General features: G+C 36.6%; 1 protein-coding gene and 1 pseudogene across 2 annotated transcripts; both read left to right on the top strand.

Annotated features, from left to right (window-relative positions):
- The first annotated feature begins 172 nt into the window (after positions 1-172).
- Positions 173-27,806, top strand: NUP54 (nucleoporin 54). Of its 2 annotated transcripts, XM_037150220.2 has the most exons (13): positions 173-363; positions 1,027-1,188; positions 4,117-4,200; positions 4,304-4,450; positions 6,540-6,766; positions 8,190-8,377; positions 9,466-9,662; positions 10,287-10,341; positions 10,796-10,889; positions 16,552-16,659; positions 21,157-21,276; positions 21,538-21,648; positions 25,247-27,806. In XM_037150220.2, the coding sequence occupies exons 1-13, from the start codon at positions 297-299 to the stop codon at positions 25,373-25,375; spliced, it is 1,689 nt and encodes a 562-aa protein (XP_037006115.2). In that variant the 5' UTR covers positions 173-296; the 3' UTR covers positions 25,376-27,806. The 2 variants fall into 2 exon arrangements, with proteins under 2 accessions (XP_037006115.2, XP_037006114.2); XM_037150219.2 differs by lacking the exon at positions 1,027-1,188 and having other exon boundaries at positions 179-363.
- On the top strand, positions 21,655-25,239 carry LOC119052821 (ferritin heavy chain-like; annotated as a pseudogene).
- Positions 27,807-27,808: the final 2 nt, after the last annotated feature.

The following is a 27,808-nucleotide window of genomic DNA, read 5'->3' as shown; positions in this document are numbered from 1 at the left end:
GGACCTCACTAAAGTAGTTTTTAAGGGCCTTCAAGCGGTATCTCCTCTAGATTTCCAGTTTTTCACGTGGGTGGTGACTCTCTACGCCCCAGGAAGCCCTAAAGCCCCCGGAACTAGTCGGACCGAGGGCGCCCGCTCTCCCTCCTCCACCCTCCGTGTCCTTCCGGCGTTCCGGCCTCATAGGCTAGGCCAGGAAAGAGGCGGAACTGCGCGATCTGGCAAATTTTCCGCCGGATCAAAAAGGGGAGTGCACCGACTGTCGCGGGAGCGGCTTCTCCGCTCCTTGCTCCCGCGACATGGCTTTCAACTTCGGGGCTCCCTCGGGCACCTCGGGCACCGCTGCGGCCACTGCAGCCCCCGCGGGTGAGTGATCCCTCCGGACCTTCTCTTGGGAACCAGGGGAGGTCTCTGGTCCGCTTCGGTCCAGAGTCTCCTGCTTGGGGTTCCTGAGGTTCCCTGCCGGCACGGAGACTTTAGGGCTTCGGAAAAGGGCGGGCGGCAGCAGAACCGGCCGGGGCGGCTCCAGATGAGGCCGCGAGGGGACTCGGGGCCCAACCCGGATCTCGCTCCTTGCGCTCGGTTCCCAGCCAGGCCTTGACCTCCTAAAGTTCGCTTCCCGCCGCCGGGGAGTAGGAGAGACCAGAGGCAGCTAGCTACCTGTCTTCCTTTCCCGAGACCCGCCCTCCCCTCCGCACCTAAGCTTCTAGTAGTGGCGGGAACGCTCGCGTGCACCCCGCTGTTGGCCAGGGACAGGATAGGTCTGGGGGACCCTGGCTCTGCCCTAAGGTTCCTCCATTCCCAGCCCTCGAGGGATTCCCCCAGGGAACTTTAAGCTCCTGGCTCCTACCTCCTGTCCCCACCTCCGTTTTCTGACCTGGTTTGGAGCAAAGTCAAGGTTTGTCTTTTGTTCACTTCCGTGAAACTTCCTGCATACTCTTCTAATCCTATCTTGCTTTCTTTTCTTCTTCCCCCTTTCCCCTTTTATTTTTTATTTTTATTTTTATTTTTTGCCTACATGCCTATCAGGATTTGGTGGGCTTGAGACTGCCAACTCCACCGCCAGTGGGTTTAATTTTGGGGGTTTCGGATTAACTGCTAATCCTGCAGTGAACTTTAATATTGGGAATTTCGGTGTTCCTACTACCTCGGCGACTCCGTTCAATTTTGGTAACAGTCTGGCAAGTGCAGGTAGATACTGCGGGTCGTATGTGTAACGAATGTTGGGAGCTGGAGTCCAAGAATATTTTGATTCCCAGAGTTTGGGTAAGAACAGCGACTTGTCTAATAAGGAAAGGAAATTTATCTTTTAATGTCGAATCAATAACATTTTATCAAGTTTTGACTACCATAAAAGATTTGGTTTTGGGAAGTCTTGGAAGTTATAATGTTCCTTTTTTAAGTTTGTATTGAGTTGAACAGAATATAACTTTCAGGTGGTAAGAATTTGGAATGGATTATTATTTTTGAGTAGAATATGTCTTCCAAATTATTAGATATCTTTCCCAAAGTAAAAACTCAGCAGTCAGGCCCATTTTCTTGGGATTCTTGGACTCCTGCAGTCACTTTTGTTTTTTCATTTTTTCCTACATCTTTCATTGGAATTTCATTTGACTGTCCTTGTGTTTTCCAAGAGAACAAATCTTATACGAACAGCAGTGACCTGTCTTGTTTTTTAACCCGTATAATAATAATGCATTTCTTTTTCAACCCAACAAATTAGTATACATTTCTATAGGATATGTACAGTAATTATAGAAAGAATCCCCAATTCTTTTCCTGGAAAATTTACAAAATGATCAGAGTGCAATCTATTGTCAGCATTGACTTCTGAAAGATAGGTTAGAGATCTTTGTATTCAAAACTATAATTATGAAGATTTTACTCTTTTGGTGGATTGTTTGAAGTTCATTGAAAAATTTGTGAAACACAAACTATAATATGTGTGTCTATATTTAAATTTAAAATAGGTCTATGTATACTTTATGTACCATGACCCTATAGAAAAGTCTTGTTCCTCAGCTGCTCGTATATGAATTTATTGTCCATATTTTCTTACATTATAGCACTTATGCCCATGCCAATTATATGCATTTGGTAAATTGTATTCCCTAAAACTTATTTACTCCCTACAACCTACTTGAGAAGTCTAGTATTTTGTGCAGTCATTTGTTACTATAATGTGAGTACCACTTTGGCATCTGATTGAAAACGTGTTAAAGAATACTTGAAAATTCCAAAGATAAAATAATCCATTATCATTAAGCTATGTTTAAAGAAATCACAATTACTGTCATTTGGTATGTTTAATTTTTCCTGTTTGCTTAAAATTGGCACTGGGTAAAACAGAAACATTATTTTCAAATCTGTGTTTCTAGATAAAACCACCCAGTTGTAATTCACCAACAATAAATGAATCTGTTGGTATTTGCTTGATTTCATATTCATTTGGAGTTAATCACTGTTAAGTTTCAAGTTGTGATAATATAACTTCTTTTAATTACTTTTATATACATATGCTCATTAACTTTGTCTTCAGCAAAGGACTGATAGAATTTTTTGTCTACTTTTTAATTTTGTGTCCTTGCAGATTACTATTAATAATAAACACTTTTGGCATTAAGGCACATGATAAGATCCTGACTGATGTTTTTATGATGTAGCCAATTCAGAATGTATCTAATAGTTTTGCTATGAAAGTGAGGAGAAATGAAAATGATTAAGAACAGTCATCAGCACTTAGGTGATTTTTATCAAAAAATGTTTGCAGTGCTGCAGTAGAACATACAAGAGAGTACAGTGGTGGTGACTGCACGCAGTATGCAGCCTGTTCCTGGTGATTTTCCCTGTCAGACTTGTATACGAATATCAGAGGATTGGGGTTTTTTCTTATATTTTTGATGTTACAATGTTGGAGAATCTCTGTCTCTTATACCAGAAATATATGGAATTAAAAGTTCGACTCCCAGGAAATTTGTGGCAGAGCTCAGAGAGCACTAATGGTTCAAACAAAAAAGTCTTTTTGATGCCACATTGGCAATCAGGGAAAGACTGAAAATAAGGGAGAAACATGAAATAATTTTAGATTGGGTAATATTCCATTCTATTCATCTGTCAAGTTAAGATATAGTTAAGAGTAATTTTGTCTCTAGACTTACCCAGAAGTGGAATTTGTATATGTCAGAGTTGCCAAATTGTGATAGATATCACATAGAGGCCTATGACAGCTCTGTCTACTTCCCCAGCCACTGCCTTCCACTTGGGTTTTCTTCCCTTATGCCTTCTTGAAGAAACACATTCTTGTTGTACAGAGGTCACTGTGCTGGTATGTTTTCTCTGAAAAGTTGCCTAGTCTCAGTGGAGACTAAGTTGGAATATAAGCTAGAGTAGAATATAAACTAATTGACCAAAGCCAAGGGTGCAAACTAACAACACACTCTACCATTATGATCTTTTGGCACACTATTTAAAAAACATGTGAATTAGTTGAAAAAAAAAATCAGGCAACTGAATTTAGGTTTAAATTTCTGTATTTTATGAAGAAAGTCTAGACCTATTTCTTTTGGGAAAAATGAGAGTATATAACACTTGTAAACTGCCATTCTCCTACAGCAGTGGTCTGCTGGAATTTAGGAACTGCTGCCATTTAAAAGAACTGTTCACATCCAACAATTCCACCACTCATAGTGTTAGCAGCCTAAATCTTACAGGCATTTGAATTTGCAGTCCATACTGTAAAAGTACATATGTAGCCATTTTAGAGTTTGTTAAATATAACGGCAATAGGCTTAACATGTTTTCTCAGCTGTAACTGTTAATCACTTCTTTAGTTGAAGGGTATATATTGCATTGTGGTATTCCAGTTTAAATATTTAATCACTTATTTCTTGTAACATGTACTTCTTGATTAGTACAATAGAATAGTTCTTTTTTAAATAATGTTGAAATTGAACAACAATAAAGTAATTTATGGGAAAAATAATGATGTCGAAAGTAGAGAAATGAAAATTAGATCAGTATATTTTGATATGTAGCAATTATTAAATAATTTGGAGAAGAAATCACCTCATGTATACAAAAGATTCTTCCTTTCTATTTTATTTATCTGCTTATAATTAGGTGGGTTCGGAGGATTTGGGACAACAGCTACAACAGCAGGTTCTGCGTTCAGCTTTTCTGCACCAACTAACACAGGCACTACTGGTAAGAGGACAATCTAAGTCATTTGTAGCAGTAAATGGGGTGAGCAGTAGAAGTCAGATTTTTTTTTTTTTTTACTTACGCAATTTCAATTCTTCATTTAAAGGACTCTTCGGTGGTACTCAGAACAAAGGTTTTGGATTTGGTACTGGTTTTGGCACAACTGGAACTAGTACTGGTTTAGGTACTGGTTTGGGAACTGGACTGGGATTTGGAGGATTTAATACCCAGCAGCAGCAACAGCAACAAACCAGTAAGTGTGAGGTTTTCGGTTTACTTCCAATATAAAATTATAACAGTATAGTAACATTATTGAGTGCACTGTTCAGAACACTGTAGTGGATAACTATAATTTATTTTCAATTTTTATTTATTTTTAAATTGATTTTAGAAAGAGAAACATTGATTTGTTGTTCCACTTATTTATGCATTCATTGGTTGCTTCTTGTATATGCCTTGACTAGGGGTCGAACCCACAACCTTGGTGTATCACGACAATGCTCTAATCAACTGAGCTATCCATCCAGGGCTGGATAACTTTTTTAAAAGAATTATAAATATTATATTCCACAGCATTCCAAAAGCTACTTCTTGTGTATATGATCATAACAGTTGGGGAGAAGACTGATTGACATGATCGGGATTAGTACCATTCCATTGAAATGTTTTGTTGTTATTGCTAAAAAAAGAAAAAGGAAAACTACACAAAAGTACAGCTTGATGAATTATGTGTAAGGTGACCATCCCTGTGATCACTTAGTCAGGAGGTGGACCCTGGCCAGCCACTTCAGAAGCCCTCCACATTGCCCTCCTAATCACTTCCTTTTATAATTTTGTCACTAAGAGTGTAAATAGTATTGCTTTATTTGTCTTAACTCTCTCTAAGTTCCTTTCTTAGTGCTTTCTTTTTTATTCGGTTTGTTGAAGAAATCAGCTTATTTGTCCAATAGAGTTTTTAAGTCAAGGCTTGACTAATTGCATGCCTGTGGTATAATTTAACATATTCCTTTGTGTGCTGTATTTCTTGCTATACTTGGAAAACCAGTGTCATTTGCTTTGAAGTAAAAATAATCAAAACTAAGTACAAAGAGCCTTAGTCAGGTGGCTCAGTTGGTTGGAGCATCATCCCATACACCCAAAGGGTGTAGGTTCGATCCCCAGTCAGGGCACATGTTAGAGACAACCAATTAATGTTTCTCTCTCCATTCCTTTCTCTAAAATCCATATTGAAAAAGTGAGTACAAAGAAAATACAATAGTGTTAATAAATTCTAGCCAGATGTTTTTGCTTAAAGCCCTGGGCCTTAGATTTGATCAGCCCTTTGTTGAAAAGTGAGATGGCAGGTGTCATGAAACATGAGAGGCATACTGGCACCAAACTGAGACTTTAAAAGAGAATTTTTTGTTATGTGGATGGTTCGTTTAGTAACGCAGCTGTTGGGTGACAGCAATATCATATACCGGGGGTACTCACTTGTCTTGCACTTAGGAAATATTGATGATATAACAACTTCACCCTTCCTTCTGTTGGAGAAATTGTAACACAGAGAGGTTAAGCAACTTGCCCCAAGTTACAAAGCCAGCTAAAGCTTTGTCCTAGAATCCTATGGTTAGTCCATTTGTTCTTTTCACTATATATTTCTTTGAAATAAGAGAAGGAAAAGCATTTATTAAGCTAATACTGATAAACATTCATATAATGATTATTATGTATCTAATTTGTATTTATTATATAAGTATAATAGCAATAAAGGTTGTTTTAAAGATCATTTTGCAACTTCATGAAATTTACTTTTTCATATCCTTGTGCTTTTTAATTTTTTTGGTGTGGCTCTAAATAGCATGGATCCTAATTTGATTTATGATAATGGAGTTAATTGTACTGAGATGATATCATTAGGAAAGCAAGTTTAACATTGTAAGGATTGTCCTATGTATTATTGTCTTACAGTTCTGTAGCTCCAAAATCCAGAAACGGGCTTCACAGGGTTAAAACCAGTGCGTCAGCAGGGCTGTGTGACTTCTGGAGGTTCTAGAGGAGCGGCTGTTCCTTTGCCTTGTCCAGCTTCTAGACTCCCTGGGATTCTTGGCTTATAGCTCCTTCCTCTATCTTCAGATTTCACTTTGATGCTGACTTCCCTTTTAAGGACCCTTGTGATTATGTTGAGTCCCCTGTGATATCCAGGATAATTCCCACAGTAGTCCCTTTTGCTGTGTAATTTAACATTTACAGGTTCTGAGGATTAGGATGTGGACATCTTTTTCTGGGGGAATCACTGTTCTGCCTACCATACCTAGGATCTGAATTGATTTTTTTAATACTAATTTGGGCTGTATTTTTAGCATTAGGTGGTCTCTTCAGTCAGCCTACACAAGCTCCCACCCAGTCCAACCAACTCATAAACACTGCGAGTGCTCTTTCTGCTCCAACGCTGTTAGGAGACGAGAGAGATGCTATTTTAGCGAAATGGAATCAACTGCAGGCCTTTTGGGGAACAGGAAAAGGCTATTTCAACAATAATATTCCACCAGTGGAATTCACACAAGAAAATCCCTTTTGCCGATTTAAGGTATTTGTACTTGAAGAGTGTATATGAGAGAATATGATATTTGAATTAAAGCAATACCGAGAAAATAATTGCTTGGTTATTCAGTATTCCTTGAACATGGTACAATTTGCTTTTGTTTTAAAAATACAAAAATTATAAGATTGAAGTGATCATACATATATGTGATTGAAAGTGACCAGAATATAACTGAAAGAAGGTGTGACTAGTATGTAATTTATAACTGAGGGAAAAACGTCAACAAAAGGGGAAAGATTTGCTTGGCATCCAAGATTAAAGGGAGACTTAAAACTAGAATTTAGTGGTATTTGTCTAACACTGTCCAGAAAAGTACACCCTAACCAGCATACAGGAGTGTCTGTTCTACTTGGCATGTAGATTCCTACTGTAGCTATTATAGCTCAGCGCCAAAGCCATTAAAACAGTGCAGTCTGTTTTCTTTGTTCTGATTCCATGGCCACCAAACAACCTTCCCGTTTGAATCTGACTTCTCAGATTCTGTTCCTCAGCCCATGAGAGTATTTAGGTCAACTTGTGGTGTGTTTTTATAACAAATTAATGCATTGCTGTCCAGTTTGCTTCAGCCTCGTTTGAGTTTTGTGGGCCTATGTCAGTCTCTTAAACCTAATCAATGTGTACATAAGTCTGTGTTTGGAGCTCAAAGCCTAGAATCAGCCCCCTGAACATGGTTAAACAACAGAAGTTACCAGCCGATCTTGTTAAAGAACATCTTTTTATCTTACCACTGTTAAGAAAAAGGATTTTTTAATGTGTTTGAAAATTTAAAACCTTTTTTTAGTGACTAAGACATATACAGTAGACATAGGTTAAATATAACACATTAAATAATAAATGATATTTTATTAAAATATAACAATCTTTTTCTTTTTTTAAGTTGATAACATACATATGGTAAAATGCATAATGAACTAATCTAGAATAAATTTAAATTCTTTTTACAAACTTGAATTTTAAGTGGTAACAAAGGAAAAAAAGGCTATCTAAAAGAGTAATTCTCTAGAAGGATAATTTGTCATATCTCAGACTTCAGACTCTGTGAGTCTAGTGCATAGTAGAGTAACTTGCATCTCGGTCTGTGACTTCAGCACTCACTCTCGGTGACAGGAGGAGTGGTTTCAGCTGTGTGCAGAAGCTCCCAGAGCTCCGTATCCAAGTTTTTCAGAGGCAAAAGCTGCTTAGTTATTCGGTTGAGGAATTTTTAATTTCACTCTATATGTTATTCTGGGGTAAAAGAATTTCTCTTTATAATTAATTGTGTAACCTCCTAGGAGGTAAGAATCATTATTTCCCTCATTACGAGATATGAAGCTTTTCCCCATTTTAGCAGATATGAAGCCGTTAATATTAAATACTTGATTTAAGATCTGTACATATTATTGATGTTATTTATTTTGTCATCCCACAGGCGGTAGGTTATAGTTGTATGCCCAATAATAAAGATGAAGATGGGCTAGTGGTGTTAGTTTTCAACAAAAAAGAAACAGATATTCGAAGCCAGCAACAGCAGTTGGTAGAATCGTTGCATAAAGTTTTGGGAGGAAACCAGACCCTTACAGTTAATGTAGAGGGTATCAAAACATTGCCAGATGATCAGTAAGTATACGATAAACACACTGTTTATTTCTGTGTGCCTTGGGCCTGAGAGTGATCAAGTGTTTTTGTTGCTAAAGCCCCAATTAAATTTCAGAGCAGAATAATTATTTGTTAGCTAGTGATTTTTCAGTGTTTATGTGGAAACGTTTAAAAGCTTTTAAAAAAAATCTTGGATTTTATAACTTATTAGATGCTAATAATTTAGATTTTTCTCTTAGAAATAGGAAGAGATATTAGCCATGGCTATGTGAATACCAAGGGCCACAAAAACAGTAATGGAAAGTTTTGGGATTTGTTTTTTTGGGGGGGTTGCACTTTTAGATGTTTATTCCAGAGATATGAAAACCTATGTTATACAAAAACCTGTGTAATGTTCACAGCACCTTTGTTTTTTAAAAGAAGTTTATTGTATTTTTTCCATTACCATTTAGCCCCCTTACAACAACCCCCTTCTCCCTGCCACAATTACAATCCCCACACTGTTGTTCATGTGCCCTTTTTCCCCTTTTGCTCGGTCCCTCCACCTTTTAATTATCCCACTTCCCACCCATAGCTTTTATCCTGTGTCTATCTGTGAAGGAAAGTTTTAACTGATTACTATTCATGTTTATTCATGGGTAAATATGATTGATTAACTTTCCTTGTCTATAATTTTCGTACTTAGTGGCAAGACATTTACTTTAGGATGCAACTGAAAGCAGATTTTACTTCTTAGTCTTAAATCATAGTAAAGCAACCCATAAGCTTCAAGAAAATCTCCAAAGTACTTCTCAAATCTAGAAAAAATAATAAATGATATTTACCTAGAACTTTGTAGATAAGCAGACCTTTTACAAATAACTTGTCTCTTTATCACTTAAGTTGATTTTTAAGTGAACAGAACATTAAGAGTTTATTTTTCAAGATTAAAGAAAAAAGTTTTAATTCCCTTCTAAAGCAGCCTTTTTTTTAGTTCAGCTAACGTGCTTTTAAAATCACGTGCTGGGGCTCGGTTGGCCTCGTCAGGCGGGTTGCGGTTTTTTTTTGTTGATAACTGTCACTATAAGTTATATGCTCCATATTTTATAACTTGGTTATTTTTCCCCCAGGACAGAAGTTGTCATTTATGTTATTGAGCGTTCTCCAAACGGTACTTCAAGAAGAGTTCCAGCTACCACACTATATGCCCATTTTGAACAAACCAATATAAAAACACAGCTGCAGCAACTTGGTGTAACCCTGTCCATGACTAGAACAGAACTTTCTCCTGCACAGATCAAACAGCTTTTACAGAATCCTCCTGCTGGTATGTTTCTCTACTCATGGAGTTGAGGAAATGAAAGATCTGGAGGTGTTTATTCATGTTAATGAAACCAGTGTCAGCTTATCACATATCTGCTTATTTGGGACATAGTTTTTATTTTTTTAATTCATTCTAGTTTATTATTATTACATAACTGATATGTTACTAGAAATTTTGGGAAATAACAAACTAAAGAAAAATAGTCTATAATCCATCTACCCAAAGGTAATGTACTCAATATATTTTTAATTTTTTTCTAGTTTATCTCTTGTTTTAACTGAGTCTTCAAGTAAAACCTGAATGTGTTCTCATCATGAAAGATTTTCTGATGTCCTTTACCTATTTTCTTTCTATTGTGTTTTTTTTTGTCTTCCTTTCTGATTTATAGGAGCTTTTTCTATGTTCTGAAGGTTAATCTGTTTTATAGGTTATATTAGTTTCTTACCTATTTACACCTTTTTTTTTAGCTTTATCTTACAAAAATTTTTATTTTTGTGTTGGTCATATTTAATAGCCATTTTTCATTACAGCTTATGGGTTTTGTGTCTTAACTTTGGGAATGCCCTTCATACAGGTAAAAAGCTGGAAAATAATTGGTTTAGAAAAAATATTTCTTCTTTGTGGTAGGTGTTGATCCTATTATCTGGGAACAAGCCAAGGTGGATAACCCTGATCCTGAAAAGTAAGTGTATCTTTATCTTGTTTTAATATAAGAACTTATATTTTCATATAAGAACTTATATTTGCTACTAGGAAAGCAAACAAATGCAAGCTATTCATTATAATTCTTACATTTTAGGTGAGTTCATTTTTATTTCTATTGCTTTTTTAAAAATGTTGACTATTGTAAGGCAGCATAATGTGAAAACATTGAAATCTGACTACCAGTATCCTAATCATATTTGCATTTAATAACACAGCTTTTTACTAAACTATATTTCCTCATTTGTAAAATAGGGAGGTTGAATAAAATCTTCATGGTAATACATTGTTGATTTCATAGTCATAGATCTACCATTAAACTCTACAAATTTAATGTGAAGTTATATGAATATTATTATAAAAACTTTATTAACTTCTTATATTTTGTTATATTAGATGTAAGGTCTGAAAATTGACCACTTGAATTTCTTCAGGTTAATTCCTGTACCAATGGTGGGTTTCAAAGAACTTCTTCGAAGACTGAAGGTTCAAGATCAGATGACTAAGCAACATCAAACCAGATTAGATGTAAGCATTTATTTTCCTTCTCTGGCCCTGGGAGGAGTAAAAGGGACCACAGACATTTCTTTTTACCATGTCTGTTAGTTATTATTTTGTCCTAGAGGGAACAGTGTAGTGTGTGCTGCAAATTAACAATTATAGTATTATACAACTTCCTTTAATGTAGAGTCTCCAAAATCATGTAAATCTATTTTGTTATATTTCATTGATGAATTAAAAAATGTTGGCTTATCAAGTTAGACTTTCATTTCCAATTCCAGACAGAGAATGTATAGTATTTATTTAATAAATAAAAGTTACAGGACCTTATAATAAAAATGAAGGCTATAATTATGATTATATTGTTGTAATTATAGGTTAATTGAGCAGATTTAAATTACTGAATGCATAAATCTAGGTAATATTTTATTTTATAAAGTAGACTTTTGTAATCAAATATCTAAAGGTTCTTAAAGGTCACCTCCAAATTCTTACATTGAATTCCTGCTGAGATTGATCATTTGGCTTCTGTCTGAGTAATGAAAAGCTTACTGTTTATGGATCAGCCCATTCATTACACTGTCAGCTAACTCTAGTTGATACAAGTTCCCTTTCTTACATTGATCCCGCATCTGCCTTGTACTTCGCAGGCGTTTGCTCTGGTGTTTCTTTGTAGGTGACTGCTGTTCTTTTTGTGACAGCTCTGTAGGTAATTGAACATCATAGTCACTCATCCTTTCTGTTACTATTCCTTTTACTGGCTGGAAATTCCAGCATGGTTTTGCATGTGACATTATTTCTGGACCTTTTGTCATCTTATGTTTTCATTAATTTCTTTAGTTTTGTTTAAAATTTTATTAATTTCTGCCCTTAACCATTTCCTTTATTCTGCTTGCTTTTGGTTTATTTTTCTCTTGTTTTTAAGTTTCTTAAGGTAGCAACAGGATATTAATTTGAGGCCTTTTGTCTTTTCTAATATAAGCATTTCATGCTATTAATTTCCTTCGAAGCACTGCTTTACCTGAGTCCCACAAATTTTGGTAATGTTACACTTTTGTCGTGATCCCGTTGAACTGTTTTCTGATTTTCCCTGAGAGTTCTATTTGATTGTTGGGTTTTTTGACTAATGGATTATTTAGAAGTATTTTCATTTCAGAGTGTTTGGAAATTTTCCTATTATTCTGTTGTGTATTTCTAGTCTAGTTCTTTTACAGTCAGAGAACTTTGTATGATTTCAATTCTTTTAACTTTGTTAAGGTTTTTAACCCACATGCCTTTGAAAAAGATGTGTATTCTGCTATTCTTGGGTAGTGTTTTCTTTCTTTTTTTTTTTTTTTAAGATCTTATTTATTTTTCTTTAGAGGGGAAGGGAAGGAGAGAGGGAGAGAAACATCAATGTGTGGTTGCCTTTTGTGCATCCCCTGCTGGGAACTGGCCTGCAGGGAACCGGCCTGCAACCCAGGCATGTGCCCTGACTGGGAATTGAACCGTGATTGTCTGGTTCGCAGGCCGGTGCTCAATCCACTGAGCTACACCAGCCAGGGCGGTGTTTTCTATTAACATGAGTGAAATCCAGTTGATAGGCAATTCAGTTCTTCTGTATTCTTGTTGATTTTTTGTTTAATAGTTCTGTCATGATAGGTGAGTTGAAGTTTCTAGCTGTAATTGTTGATTTGTCTTTTTCTCCTTTTCATTTTATTAGTTCTTTTTTTTTTAAGATTTTATTTATTTATCTTTAGAAGGGAAGGGAAGGAGAGAGGGAGAGAAATATCAATGTATGGTTGTCTCTCATGTGTCCCCTGCTGGGAACTGGCCTGCAACCCAGGCATGTGCCCTGACTGGGAATCGAACTGCGATCGTGTGGTTCGCAGGCCTGCGCTCAATCTACTGAGCTAAACAGGTCAGGACTCATTTTTAGTTCTTGATTCATGTATTTTGAAGGTCTGTTGTTAGGTACATACGTATTTAGGATTGTTACATTCACTTGGCATATTTACCTTTAATTATTATATAATGTCCCTTTTTGTTTCTGGTAATTTTCTTTGCTCTAAAGTCTACTTTCTCTGATATTAACATAAGGCCACCCTAGCTTTGTATGGTATATCTTTTGCTTTCCTTTTACTTTTAACCTACCTAGCCGTGTGCCACTGAGAAATGTGTCCGTAGGCAATTTCAACTTCGTGCAAATGTCATAGAGTGTACTTACACAAATGTAGGTGGTGTAGTATAGCCTGTGACACATCTAGTCTACCTCTGTCTGGTGTAGCCTATTGCTTCTAGGCTACAAGCCTGTGTAGTAGTTACTGTGCAAGAGGGACATGAGATTAAATCAAGCACAGGAGAGGAAGATGTGGTCAGCAAATGATGTGGTAAGCATGAGACAAGAGCCTGCTTCCAGTGTAATGCAGCATATTGTCGTGTTTTCTCCAATTATATTTTACATTCAGTATTATTTTATATTACTTTCAGTCAGAAACTTTAGAAAGTGGTTCTCCCAATGTTTCAAGTGCCCACCTTGCACCATACATAGTTAATACAATATTATTGACTATATTCCCTATGCTGTACTTTACATCCCTGTGACAATTTTGTGAGTACAAATTTGTACTTAATTCCTTCACCTTTTTCACCCAGTCCCCAAAACACCTACTCTCTGGCAACCATCAGTCCAATCTCTGTATGAGTTTGTTTCTTTTTTGTTGTTGTTGTTCATTTATTTTGCTCTTTAGATTCTACATATAAGTGACTCACATGGTATTTGTCTTTGTCTAACTTGTTCCACTTATAATACCTTCTGGGTCCATCCAAGCTGTCGCAAATGGTGATTTCATTTTTTATTATGGCTGAGCATTATTCTATTATATATATGCACCACTGCTTTTTTATCCACTTGTCTATCGATGGGCACTTGGGTTGCTTCCATTTTTCAGCTGTTGTGAATAGCTCTGCAATGAACATAGGACTGCATATATATATTTTCTGACTGGTGTTATCAGTTTCTAAATATATATACCCAGGAGTGGAATCACTGGGTAATGAGCCAGTTCCATTTTTGATTTCTTGAGGAACCTCCGTACTGTTTTTCACAGTGGCTGCACGGATCTGTAGTCCCACCACCAGCGCATAAGGGTTCCCTTTTTTCTACATCCTTGCCAGCACTTGTTTGTTGATTTATTGATGATGGCCTTCCTGACAAGTGTGATGTGATATCTCATTGTTTAATTTGCACTTCTTTGGTGACTAGTGATGTGGAACATCTTTTCATATGTCTTTTGGCCATCTGTATGTCCTCTTTGGAGAAGTGTCTATTCAGGTCCTCTGCCCATTTTTTTGATTACTCCACTGAGCTACACCAGCCAGGGCTCTCTGCCCGTTTTTTAAAAAATTGTTGTTCAAGTACAATTGTCTGAATTTTTCCACTCACCCATTTTTTTATTTGTATGTTTTGAGTAGTATTGTGTTCTTTATATAAATTTTAGAAATTAGCTCCTTATCAGATGTATAATTGGTGAATGTGTTCTCCCATTCAGTGGGTTGTCTTTTTGTTGATGGTTTCTTTTGCTGTGCAGATACTTTAGTTTGATGTAGTCCCATCTATTTATTTTTCCTTTTTCCCCCATGCCTGGGAAGATATATCTGATAAAAAATTGCTATGAGCAGTGTCTGAGATTTTGCTGCCTGTGTTTTCTTCTAGGATTTTTATGATTTTGGGTCTAACATTTAAGTCTTCGATCCATTTTGAATTTATTCTTGTGTGTGGTGTAAGAAGGTGGTCTAGTTTCATTTTTCTGCATGTATCTGTCCACTTTTCTCGACACCATTTATTGAATAAACTATCTTTAGCCCATCGTATGTGACTGCTTCCTTTATTGGATATTAATTTACTATACAAGTGTGGGTTTATTTCTGGGCTCTTTATGCTGTTCCATTGATCTATATGTCTGTTTTTATGCCAGAATCAGGCTGTTTTGATTACTGTGGCCTTATAGTATAGTTTGATATTAGGTAGCATTTTTCCTCCAACTTTGTTCTTTCTCAAGATTGCTGTTATGCAGAGCTTTTTGTGGCTCCATATAAATTTTTGAAATGTTTGTTTTACTTCTGTGAAATACATCATTGGTGTCTTGATAGGAATTGCATTGAATCTGTAGATTGCTTTAAGTAGTATAGCTATTTTAATGATGTTAATTCTTCCTGTCTATGAATAAGGTATGTGCTTCCACTTATTTGTTTCATTTTCTTCCTTTCGGTGTCTTACAATTTTCTGAGTACAAGTCTTTTACATCCTTGATTAGGTTTATTGCTAGGTATTTTATTCTTTTTGAAGCAATTATGAATGGGGTTGTTTTCTTAATTTCCCTTTCTGTTAGTTCATTATTGGCATATAAAAATGCAACTGATTTCTGGGTATTAATTTTGTATCCTACTTTGCTGAATTCATGTATCAGTTCTAGTAGTATCTTGATGGAATCTTTGGGGTTCTCTGTACAGTATCATGTCATCTGCAAATAAAGACAGTTTTATTCTTCCTTTACAATATGGATACCTTTTATTTATTCTTCTTGTCTAATTGCTATGACTAGGACTTCTAGTTTTTGAAACAGTTTTAAAGCATTCTCTTTAAAAATCCCGTGCATTCTTTCTTGGGTTAATTCCTAGATTGTTTTGGTGTTTGTCAATAAATACTGGGAATGGTAACATTTCTGTTTCTTCTTAGTTATTGCTTGTAGAGAAGGATGCTATATTCTTGTGTCAGAAGTCTTCATAACTTTTTTAACTGGGTTGGGGAGGGTGTGTGGGTTACATAATACAAAATATGACCACCTAATTTACCTAACGCTAACTCTTCAGCATGGCCTAACATTGAAAAGTTTCCTTAAAAGGTGACATGCAGGTGAACATGCTAAAATAGATCTTGCACAATCTACTAAATCCTCTTTTAATGCCTCAATGTAAGTCAATGACATCGAATGATTAATTATGATAGAAGCAATTATGGGATTAATTCTGATTGGGGAGCTTTAAGGAAATAGGATTTTAACTCAGTTTGTAAAGTTAATACTTCATCAGGCAGAGGTATGGAATTTTAACCAAGCAAATAGCGAATCAGATATACGAAGGCATGAAAGTGTATTTGGTTATATGATTTATAACCAAATTTGTTAATTATTTCTGAAGAATATGTTTTGTTTTTCTACGTACTTTGCCCCATCAATAAATTTCCTGGAGCTCTAAAGAAATTTTTGAATGGTACTTTTTATTTATTTTATTTTTAAATTTTATTATTATTTTTAATCTTCACCTAAAGACATGCTTGTTGATTTTAAAGAGAGGGGAAGGGAGGGGGAGAGAAACATTGATGTGAGAGAGACAGATTGGTTGTCTCTCACCCTGATCAGGGATCAAACCCACAACCTAGGTGTGTGCTCTGACAGGGAATTGAACCCATGACCTTTTGGTTTACAGACAACATCCAACCAACTGAGCCACACTAGATAGGGCAAATGGTACCTTTTAAGTTTCAGATGTTCAGAGGAGAAGAAATAGAAAGAGATTTAAACGGAAAGAGTTTGTATTTTGAGAGATGAATCTCAGGCTTAGCTTAACAAATTAGACTTTGTATATAGGTGAACCTGATAAATAGTTGTGATGTCTATACTTGATTTACCTTTAAAAATTTTTTTAACAGATTATATCCGAAGATATTGGTGAATTACAGAAGAATCAAACTACAACTATGGCCAAAATTGCACAATACAAGAGGAAACTCATGGACCTTTCCCATAGAACCTTACAGGTAGCAATCTGGATATTTTTTTCAACATTTGTAAGACTAGATATGTGATAGAAGTGCTAAATATGGATTTTTTTGCAACAGAAAAAAACAGACTAAAAGGTAATAATAATAATAGACCAAAACTGAAAGTAGCAGACTTCCTCAGTAATACCTGGAAGTTCAAGGAACTGTCTCACAGAATTGGGTAAAGAAAGTCAAAAATATTCTAAAATTCATTTTATTAGAGGCAGTGGGGAAAGCAGTCAAGAAGTAAATCATCTTGCTATAAGTAAATATGCTTGCTATAAGCATGCATGAGAGCCTCAATACTTGGTTTTCATAAAACTAGAAAAGTACATTTTTTATTTTGAGTGCTAGAAAAGGGAGTATAATCATTAATGGATGGGAGAAAGAATAGAACGTCCAGATTAACAAGACAAAACGAAAGAATGAATACCAACAAAAACTGAAATTATGAACTATAGTGAAAACAGAAACATATACCAGAATCAGTGGGATACAGCAAAAGCTGTACCCAGAGGAAAATTTATAGCCTTAAAAAGTCTTCATTTTCAAAATACAAATACAAAAAATAAGGAACTTAGTACTCATCTTAAGCCAAAAGAAACCAGTGAGAAATAAATATGTAAAGTGAGTGAAAGAAAAAAATTAATCATAAAAGAATAAATTGAAAGCCTACTTATTTGAAAAGACCATTAAAATGGCTAAACATTTCATGAGTATGAAGAATGTGAAAAAAAATCTTATGAGTCTGAAGAAGGGGGAAAAATTAGTGAGAAAGGAGATGCTATCACAGATATACAGAACAATAATATTGTGTTAAATTCAGGGCAACAGATTTGGACAACAGAGGAAAACAGATGAGTTTCAGCAAAACTGAAATTACCAAAACTAATCTACAGAGAGGTAAACATCTTAAATAGACAAACACCATAGAAGCAATTGAGAAACTTACTAATTGGGAAAATACACCAAGGCCTGATGGTTTTCATTGCTGATTTTTATCTAGCCCCTAAACAGGGAATTCCAAAGTTAATTATTCTAGACAAAAGGAAAAATATAGACAGCTTCTCCATTTTCTTAAACAGCTTTACTGAGATATAAGTTACATACTATACAATGAATCCAGTTAAAGTATACAACTCAGTGGTTTGTAGTGTACTCACAGTCTGGTGTAACCATCACCACAATTTTAGAACATTTCCATAGCCCTAATAAGAAACCCCAAGCTCATTTGCAGTCACTCCCCATTCCAAGCCAAACCCAACCCCCTGACATACACACACACACCAGCCCTTTGTCTATGGATTTGCCTACTCAGGACACTTCAGGTAAATAGAATCATATAATATGTGAGGGGCAGCAGTGGGGAAGGTTGTGATTGGTTTCTTTTACATAGCGTGTTTTCGAGGTTTATCTGTGTTGCACATATAAGAGGGCTTTGTTCCTTTTTTATTGATAAATATTATTCCATTGTATGATTGTACCACATTTTATGTATGTTTGTCAATTGATAAACATTTTGGTTGTTTCCACTTTGTGCCTATTATAAATAATGTTACTTTTAACAACTTGTGTACAAGCGTTTGCATGGACATAGGCTTTCATTTCTTCTGGGCACATAAACCTAGGATTGGAATTGATCATATGGTAACTCTCCCTTTAACTTTTAGAACTGCCAAAGGGTTTCCAAACCAACTGCATCTTGTTTTATGTTTTTAGTGCTCCATTTTTATTATAAAAACCTATAAACAGATAGTTCTCTAGAGATGGAAATTATGCTAAGTGAAAGAAGCTAAATGTAAAGGCTACAGTGGTGTGATTCCATTCACAGTGACATTGAGCTAAAGGCACAACTAGAGACTGACAACAGGTCAGCAGTTGTTGGCGGCAGGAGGTGCAGGTGAAGTAGTGGCTGTCAGAGCAGAATGGGACTTTCTGGGGTGATGGGAATTCCCTCTGTATTTTTGCTGTGGTGACGCAATGTGCTGTCAAAATTCACAGGACTGCACACTTAAAAAGGGAGAATTTGTTGTATGTGTTATACCTCAATAAATCTGACCCCAAAAAAGAAATGCATAAGTTCTGAATGAAATATAAGCAAAAAGAATTCAGCTATTTATCATATTCTAAAGGAACATACTGTAGCTAAGTTAGGATTGCTTCAGGAATGCAGGATTGGTTGTATAACAGGAAATCTATCTGTATAATTTATATCAAAACATTAAAGGAAAAATAGGTTAATACCAAAGTGAGCAGTAAATATTCTAAGAAACAAAGTATTAAATCACATTCAGAAACTAAACATTGATACCCCAGTATTATTAATTAATGTTTTCTCGGATGTTTTCATTAATATAATGAACAGGGTCTCTCTCTCTCTCCCTCCTTTCCCTCTTTTCTAAAATACATGAACAGGGTGGTAAACACTGGTGAGTGAGCATGTGTACTGTGCAGCCATCGATTTCAAAATGACTGAATGAGTACAGCAATGAATCTGCATCACATTTTGCATTAAGCTTGAACATTCCTGTGTGGAAACTACTCAGAAGGCTGTAGCTATGGGCAGCCAGTGACTGGCATTAAATAACTAATTAAATAACTAATATAAACATTGGAAAAGAGAGCAAATTTCTGCTGATGACATGATTGTATGTCTAGAGTAAATGATAGAATATCTAGAATCATATATAAGAAGATGTACAAAATCAGTGTTTTTTTAAATAATACTAATGGAAACAGGAAAGTACTCTTCACTAGGATGAAAAAACTATAAAATACTTAGGAATAAAGTCATGAGGAAAGTATAAAATCTGAATTAATATCTGCCAATAGGAAGACAGTAAAATGTGACAGGAGTGGGAGTTTAGTTGGTTGGATGGATAAATGGATGGATGGGTGGATGGATGGATGGATGAGGATTTTATTACTTGTAGAGGTAGGGGAGGGAGAAACAGGAAGAGAAACACTGACTGGTTGCCTCCTGCACACCCCCAGCGGGAATCTGGCTGCAACCCAGGCACGTGCTCTGGCTGGCTTCACACTGGTGACCCTTTGGTTTACGGGCTGAGGCTCAATCCATTGAGCCTCACCAGCAAAGGGCATGGTAGGTTTATTTAATAAATAAACGAGTAGCTGGCTGTCCATCTGGAACAAAAAAATTGGACCACTGTATCACACCATGACACAAAAATAAGGTGGATTGAAGACTTAACTCTAAGAAATTTATAAGGCTAGGAATTTGGAGAGACTTTTGGTCAGAGCACCAGAAAAAATAAAACAAAGTTGACTATATGAGAATTACAAAATTTTGTATAGCAAAAGATACCAAAAAGGAGCTATTTGTCAATGAGTAAGTGATAGATTTCCGGGAAAAATAAACAACCAAATTTGAATTTGGAAACAGCACAGATTTTAGCTGTAGTGTAAATATTTATATTATATAAAGACCTCCTATAATTTGACAAAAGTAACAACTGAAATATAGGTAAAGAATGTGTAAAGGCAGTTTGTAATGTGGAAATGAGGATTAAAGAAAAAGTGTGAGCCCCCTTTACACTCATCAGGTTGGGAAAAATTTAACCACTACAACCAATTGGTGACAGACGTAGGACAGTGACACCTCAGTCCCTTTCAGAGTAGGCACCTTGGGACCTCACACAGTTCTTCCAATTGCTGTCACCTGGCCCATTATATTTTTCTGAATGTCATTGATGGTCTGAAATCTCTTCCCTTTCAAAGGTGATTTTAGTTTTGGGAAAAGCCAGAAGTTGCAGGGCGCCCAATCTGGGCTGTGGCGGTACTGAGTCACTTGGGTGATTGAATGTTTTGCCAAAAAACTGCACAGATGCGATGCATTAGTGGGCATGTTGTGATGAAGTTGCCAGTCACTGGTTGCCCATAGCTGCAGCCTTCTGAGTAGTTTCCACAGAGGAATGTTCAAGCTTAATGCAAAATGTGATGCAGATTCATTGCTGTACTCATTCAGTCATTTTGAAATCGATGGCTGCACAGTACACATGCTCACTCACCAGTGTCTACCACCCCGACTGACTAGTACAGTGAAGTCATCATTGTTCACGCATGGGCATTCCAGTCCACTCTCCTTGGCTGCTAGGTTACATCGATGTTGTGCAAACTGTTCTCATTATATTAACAATGGCTGAACTTTTTCCAGACAGACCTCATATGTACAAAAATGTTTAATACAGCATCGTTGGTAGTGTCGAAACTAGAAACAAAATATATGCCCCTCAATGGGGGAATTGACTAGATTATTGGTTAATCATGAAAAATTATGGCCACTGAAAATACCAGTATACTAATGTAACTTACCTAATAAAAATAGACAAACATAACTCAAATCTTAACTAAGATTCACAGTGTATTGTAAGTGTACCATTCATTTGATTTCTTTCAACAAGTGCTTGTAATAAAATTACTTGCCTAACTGAAAAGAGATGATTCTATGATTATCGGTGGGTATTCTTTACATAGGTCCTAATCAAACAGGAAATTCAGAGGAAGAGTGGTTATGCCATCCAAGCTGATGAAGAGCAGTTGCGAGTTCAGCTAGATACAATACAGTGTGAACTAAATGCGCCTACGCAGTTTAAGGTAAGCACTTAAACAACCATAAATGTAGAATTTGTGTCAGGTGGGTCTGCAGAAAAATGTCACTTGGTCTCCAAAAAGAGGAATTTTGTACACTTTTTAAAGTATTTGTTCTCTTTAATAAAAACTTTCTTTCTAAAGTAGACTCTTATCATGTGAATTAGACACCTTTAACAGAGTAGTAAGTGTCCTTTTAAAAGGAGACATTCTCTTTTTGAAGTGGTTGCTGTTAGCAGTTGTAATTTAACTCAGTCTTATTTTTAGGGCCGACTTAATGAACTGATGTCCCAAATTAGGATGCAGAATCATTTTGGAGCAGTCAAATCTGAAGAAAGATACTACATAGATGCAGATCTGTTACGAGAAATTAAGCAGGTAGGTGTTGCACTAGAGGGCACTTTTTAAAAAGGTGAACTCATCACTTCACAATCCATTGGGATGGCTATTGTTTAAAAAAAAAAGATCCCAGAAAATAGTAAGTGCTGACAAGGATGTGAAGAAAGTAGAACACTTGTGCATTGCTGGAGGAAGTGTAAAACGATGCAGTCAGTGTGGAAAAGAGTTCCTTTAAAAATTAAACACGATGCAGCCCTGGTGTAGCTCAGTGGAATGAGCACGGGCCTGCGAACCAGACAATCGCGGTTCGATTCCCAGTCAGGGCACATACCTGGGTTGCAGGCCGGTTCCCTGCAGGCCAGTTCCCAGCAGGGGATGCATGAAAGGCAACCATACATTGATGTTTCTCTCCCTCTCTCCTTCCCTTCCCCTCTAAAGATAAATAAATTTAAAAAAAAAAAATTAAACACGATGCCCTGACTGGTGTGGCTTAGTGGATTGAGCACTGGACTGTGAACCAAAGGGTCACTGGTTTATTCCCAGTCAGCACACATTGATGTTTCTTTCCCTCTCTCTCTCTCTCCCCGCCTTCCCCTCTGTTTAAAAATAAATAAAATCTTGTAAAAATTTAAACCAGGAATTACCATGCGATACAGCAATTCAACTTATGGGTATATACCTAAAAGAATTGAAAACAGGAACTGAAAATATTTGCACACCCATATTCATAGCAGCAGCATTCTCTATAGCCAGAAGGCGGAAGCAATCCAGGTGTCCATAGATGGACAAAGAGGTTGGTAAAGTGCGGTAGTTAAGTCACAGTGGGATAGTCAGCCTTTAAAAAGGACGGACATTCTGACACAGTTAACGTGTTTGAACCTTGAAGACATTATGCCAAGTGAAATAGCCAGTTTAAAAGGATAAATATGTTTTGTTTCTGCCTCTGTGAGGTACCTAGAGTAGTTCAATTCATAGAGAGTAGAATGTGGTTGGGTGTTTTATAGGTACAGAATTTCAGTTTGGAAAAATGAAAACGTTCTAGAGGTAGATGGTAATGATTTTTTCATACCATGAATGTAAATGCTACTGAACTGTATCTATAAAATGGTTTTTACAATGGGCATTTTTGTTACATATATTTTACCATAATAAAAAATAAGTAAATTGTTCTTTCTCCCATCCCCCCAAAAATGAATAAAGAGGTAATAGAGGCACCAGAGTTTTCCCCAAGACCTTGTTACTCAATGTATAGGTGGTAGCAGCACCTGGAAGGTCATTAGAAAACCAGAATCTGTACTTACTTCAGAATGTCTTAATTTTATCAAGGTCACGGAGTGATTTGTATGCACATTAAAGATTAAGAAGTAACTGCTCTATATCATATCTTCCCAACCTGCATGCCACATATAAATTATAAATATTGATCCCCTCAGCCCTTGGAGGTCCTGGGTAAAGGTTGGGGTGGCCAAGAACCTCCAGCTACTTGTCTAAGGCTCACATTGCATAAACAAAGTGAGAAGAACTGCTTTAGCTTATTTTCATTAATGTGAATACAGATTGGTTTAATGAAACCTGTCCAACCATTGACTGGGTCTAAAGAAAATATAGTAAATTCCATGGACTGTATTAGGTAAGACTGTTAGCATGACCCTGAGGATTTTAGATGCTTTTAAATGTCATCAATAGTTCTGATTTTATCATGTGCTTTAGAATGGATATTTCCATTTTATGTAATTAAAATTGCATGGTTTATTGCATAGTTTGGCTCCTAGGGTCTTGGAAACTATACATACAAACAGTTATATTCCATTGTAAATATTTGCAATAAAATCACTGAGAAAGATTCCAACATATTGAAATAAAGAACTACAGGGTTCAGCAGGAGTAACGTCTGCTTGAGTGTGGTTGATAAGGTAATAATACGGATGTAATTAATTTGAGCATTTCACCTAAAATGCCATATGATGTGTTTGAGTGTGATATTGTTGTGTTACAGAATTACATGCTTTTGTAATTAAAAAGGGGGCATTATTTGTGCTGGACCGTGTATATTAAAGAGTGTGTGACTGCAGTAAAGTGGGGAATAATACAAACACCTACCTAAAATGATGAAAAGCAGTATATTGTTTTGGGATTGGATCATGGCTAATCACCTAGTTTATGACCTTGAGCAGGTTATTACCTGCACCTCAGGTTGTATGTGGAGAGGAGATAAGGGTTCCCTAAAAAGCTGTTCAAAACAATTTCAAATTAGTTAAAACCCATGAAGCTCTTCAAATTGCCTTAACACCCGAGGATGACACTTAACAAAGTTAATGATTGGACAGTCTTCCCTGAGAGATCCTGTGATTTCCTGCTTCAACAGCACTGGAATGGAACCCGGTGCTGGACCCCTGTCCCAGCCACCGCTCAGATCCATCCTTCTGCCACCTCCTCATAGTTCCCTCGCCCCATGGTCCCTGCCACTGCTCCAGTGCTTTGAAGCCATCTGTCCTTCATGGCCTGTCATGACCATCACGTCCACCTCACAGGTGCATCAGAACTACCACGAGGACTCAGAGGCTGCTATCAAACAACAGATCAATCTGGAGCTTTACACTTCCTACACCTACCTGTCCTTGTCTTACTACTTTGACCACGATAATGTGGCTTTGAAGAACTTCCCCAGGCATTTTCTTCACCAATCTTGTGAGGAGAGAGAACATGCTGAGAAACTGATGAAGCTGCAGAACCAGTGAGGTGGCCAAATTTTCCTCCAGGATATCAAGACACAGAACACGATGAGTGGAAGAGTGGGCTGAATGCAATGGAGTGTGCATTGTACTTGGAAAAAACGTGAACCAATCAATACTGGACTTGAACAAACTGGCCACTGAAAAAAATGACCCTTATTTGTGAGACTTCATTGAGACTCACTGCTTAGACGACCAGGTGAAATCCATCAAAGAATTAGGTGACCACATAACCAACATGGGCAGGTTGGCAGCCCCTCAAACTTGCATGGCAGAGTGTGTTTTTGACAAGCACATTTTGGGAGACAGTGGAGAGACCTAAACTTTAGGCTGGCTTCCCACAGCCACAGGGACTTCCTGGTAACCAAAGCATGTTGGAGTTGCCTTTACCTTTTCTATAACTTGTACCAAGTCACCCACTCATGTCCACTTCTACCATTCCTTCAAATAAAGTAATTTGGTACCCCCCCCCCCGCACCAAAAAGTGTTAGCAATTGTACTTATCACCATTATCATCACTATATACTTTGTACTCCAAAACATGAAAATTTTCCATTTCAGAATGGTTATTTTGCTAGTCATCTATATTTGAGTACCTTGTTGCATTGTTTTAATACACCTTTTGGTTATCAAAGGTTATCAAAGGCTAAGACTAAAAAACATCTGCATCTTTTGTAAAATCTGTTGAAGATAGTGTTCATTTGATTTTATTGCTTTTTACAGTATGTATTTTACTGTAGGTTATATAAAAACTATTAGCAAAAGGTAAATGTGCATGCCCACTGTATTTGGAGCATCTACTGTGCTGTATTGCTAGTAAAATAGTGAAAAAAGCCCTCTTTCCAGGGGGTATGCCTGCAGTTATTACAGTAATATATTAATAAATTTTTTTACATTCCTTCTAGCATTTGAAACAACAACAGGAAGGCCTCAGCCATTTGATTAGCATCATAAAAGATGATCTAGAAGATATAAAATTGGTAGAACATGGATTGAATGAAACCATCCACATCAGAGGTGGTGTCTTTAGTTGACAGATTGTAAACTTGTGTTCAGGGTTTGTGAAATGTATCTTCTTGCTACATGGAACTTTCAATAAGAACGAAACTGACCACATGGACAAAAAAAGAAAATCCTCTCCTGGCTTGGTTTTTGAGAAGGTTACTGACAAATTATTGTTCTTCAGATTTTAATGTCACCTCACAGCTCTTCAAAAACAGCCTTTAAAAGACTTATATCTAAAAGCTGTTATTTACTTTGAGAAGTATATAATTATCAACAATGTACTATGGTACATTTTTGAAAAGCATTTTTCTGAAAAGTAATCAGTGTTTAATGATTATTCTCCATTGAGCCTGTACTCTGCTTTCCATAGCAAGTAAATATGCAATATCTACTTTGCACATAAAATGTATTACTACTTGGCTGTTGGAGATTTGTACTTTAGAATATGAATGTACATCGGTTTTTATATTTGTGAATTGATCTGTTGGAGGAGTAAAAATCCAAGAGTATTTAATGATTAATGTGGTTTTCTTTTCATTCTATAAAGATTTGAGATTATATTTTTATATTATTTTACTTATTTGGAATTTACAGAACACACCTAAGCAATTAGGATATAACAAAATTACATTTTATCATTTTTGCCAACTTTTGTTTTTTAAACCTTTTTATTTCTAAAAAAGATGAAAACAAATAAATTCTTGAGTGTAATTACTTTTATAAAATTCTGTCTGGTGCTTTATTTGGCTCTGGGAGAATGACTTTTCATGCCTATCACAATTCAAGAATTTTAGTCTTTCCTGGTTTTAAAGTCTAATTTTTCCCTCCTAAGAAAAATAATCAGTGTTTATTTGACTTGGAAAAAAACCCCTCAGATATCATCTAGGATGGAGAACTTCCTAATATATCATTAATATGTAAAATCACTAGAAAGCCTGAATTAAACATTGTAATGTGGTGATGCTTTGGCATGAATCTTGCCACTCTGGTGTTTATTACGGGGATCGTAAGAAGTGTGTAGCACTGTATACCCAGAGTCCGTCCTCTGAGATCCCACTGAGAGAATTTCTGTCCAGTTGCAGACTAGGTAACAGTTGTGTAGGGGACTAGGAGTTTAAAACTGATTGTTTTATTTCCAAGATAGCTGCTAGAAGTCTGCTGCCACTTTTGCCAAGTGTATGGTATGCAAACTTATACTACTCTATATACTGTCCTCTTTCACCATACTTTGCTACTCTTTGTTACAGTTCCAACAATGCTAGGAGATAAATTTCTTTTTCTCCTTGGACCAGGAATAAAAGCACTTCCATCTTCCTCATCCACATAGCCAGCTGTGGAAGGTGTCTGTCCCTCTGCACACCCTCTTACTGCAGGGAGAGTTGTTGATCTAACTGGTAAGAATTGTTATTCAGTGAGCCACACTCCCTGAAGAACAAATCACTACTCACACACACCATGGTCACTCCTCTAACGTTTCATTTTTTGTGTTCTGATATTTAATTTCACAAAATAAATACCCCCCAAAAGAGCCCAGTAGGCCTCCCAAGTTTTGACCCCACTGGTAACTTACTGCACATGGAAGGTGGGTCTGTGGTCTTGTTCGTTCATGTAGCTGGTTAGACAGGACTGAACTCTGCTACAAGTGTGGTCCAAGTGATAACCAAGTTCTAGATTTGGGTGAGCAGGAAGAGACGAAGCCCACTTCAGTCTCAGCACGAAGTTGTATTCTCCAGCACAACTTACTGAAGTTCTGTGTTTAGTCTTCAACTGGCTAATGGTTCTTGTGGATAGTCCACTCAAATAAAGAGAAGTAAATGGTGGAATGAAAGCACACTGAACCCCTACTACTTAGATATAGTTTTTCTATAGCTTTGAAAGTGACCTTAAATTCTTTTTAAAACATTGGTGAAGTGTAAACAACTGCCAGTTTACCAAAGTCCCAGGGTTAACTCAGTCTCTCTTTAGCCACCATAGTACAGTACCTTGGGGGAAATGGTACTATACTGTATAACTTCATTTATATTCCATTGCTTACTTAGCCTACGTATAGAGTACTTACTCTCTACCTTCCTGGAATAACATGAGATTCAAGTTAGGAATTAAGTATGTCAATCACTTGATAAACTTGTGCTTACAAAAATACAAAGTGTTCATATATTGGGAGATAACTATTGGAAGTCAAAGTCTATTCCTTCAAAGATGAGCAGAACAACTTTAAAATTCTAATTCAGTCTTGCCACAGCATGATGGACCTAAAGGGTGTTATGCCAAGTGAAATAAGTCAGACATATGATGTGATTTCACACATATGTGGAATCTGAAGAACAAAATAGAAACAGACTTATAGATACAGAGAACAGACTACTGATTACCAGAGGAGAGAGAGTTTGGGGGAGCAGGTAGAAAAGGTGATGGGATTAAGAAGTAACTAGTTGGTAGGTACGGAATTGTCACAGGGATGT

This window comes from Artibeus jamaicensis, unplaced genomic scaffold, assembly GCF_021234435.1.
Source record: "Artibeus jamaicensis isolate MK-2021 breed Jamaican fruit bat unplaced genomic scaffold, CSHL_Jam_final scaffold_1031, whole genome shotgun sequence".
NCBI classification, from domain to species: Eukaryota; Metazoa; Chordata; class Mammalia; order Chiroptera; family Phyllostomidae; genus Artibeus; species Artibeus jamaicensis.
Note: the sequence above shows the minus strand (reverse complement) of the source record. Positions and strands in the feature narration are given on the sequence as shown.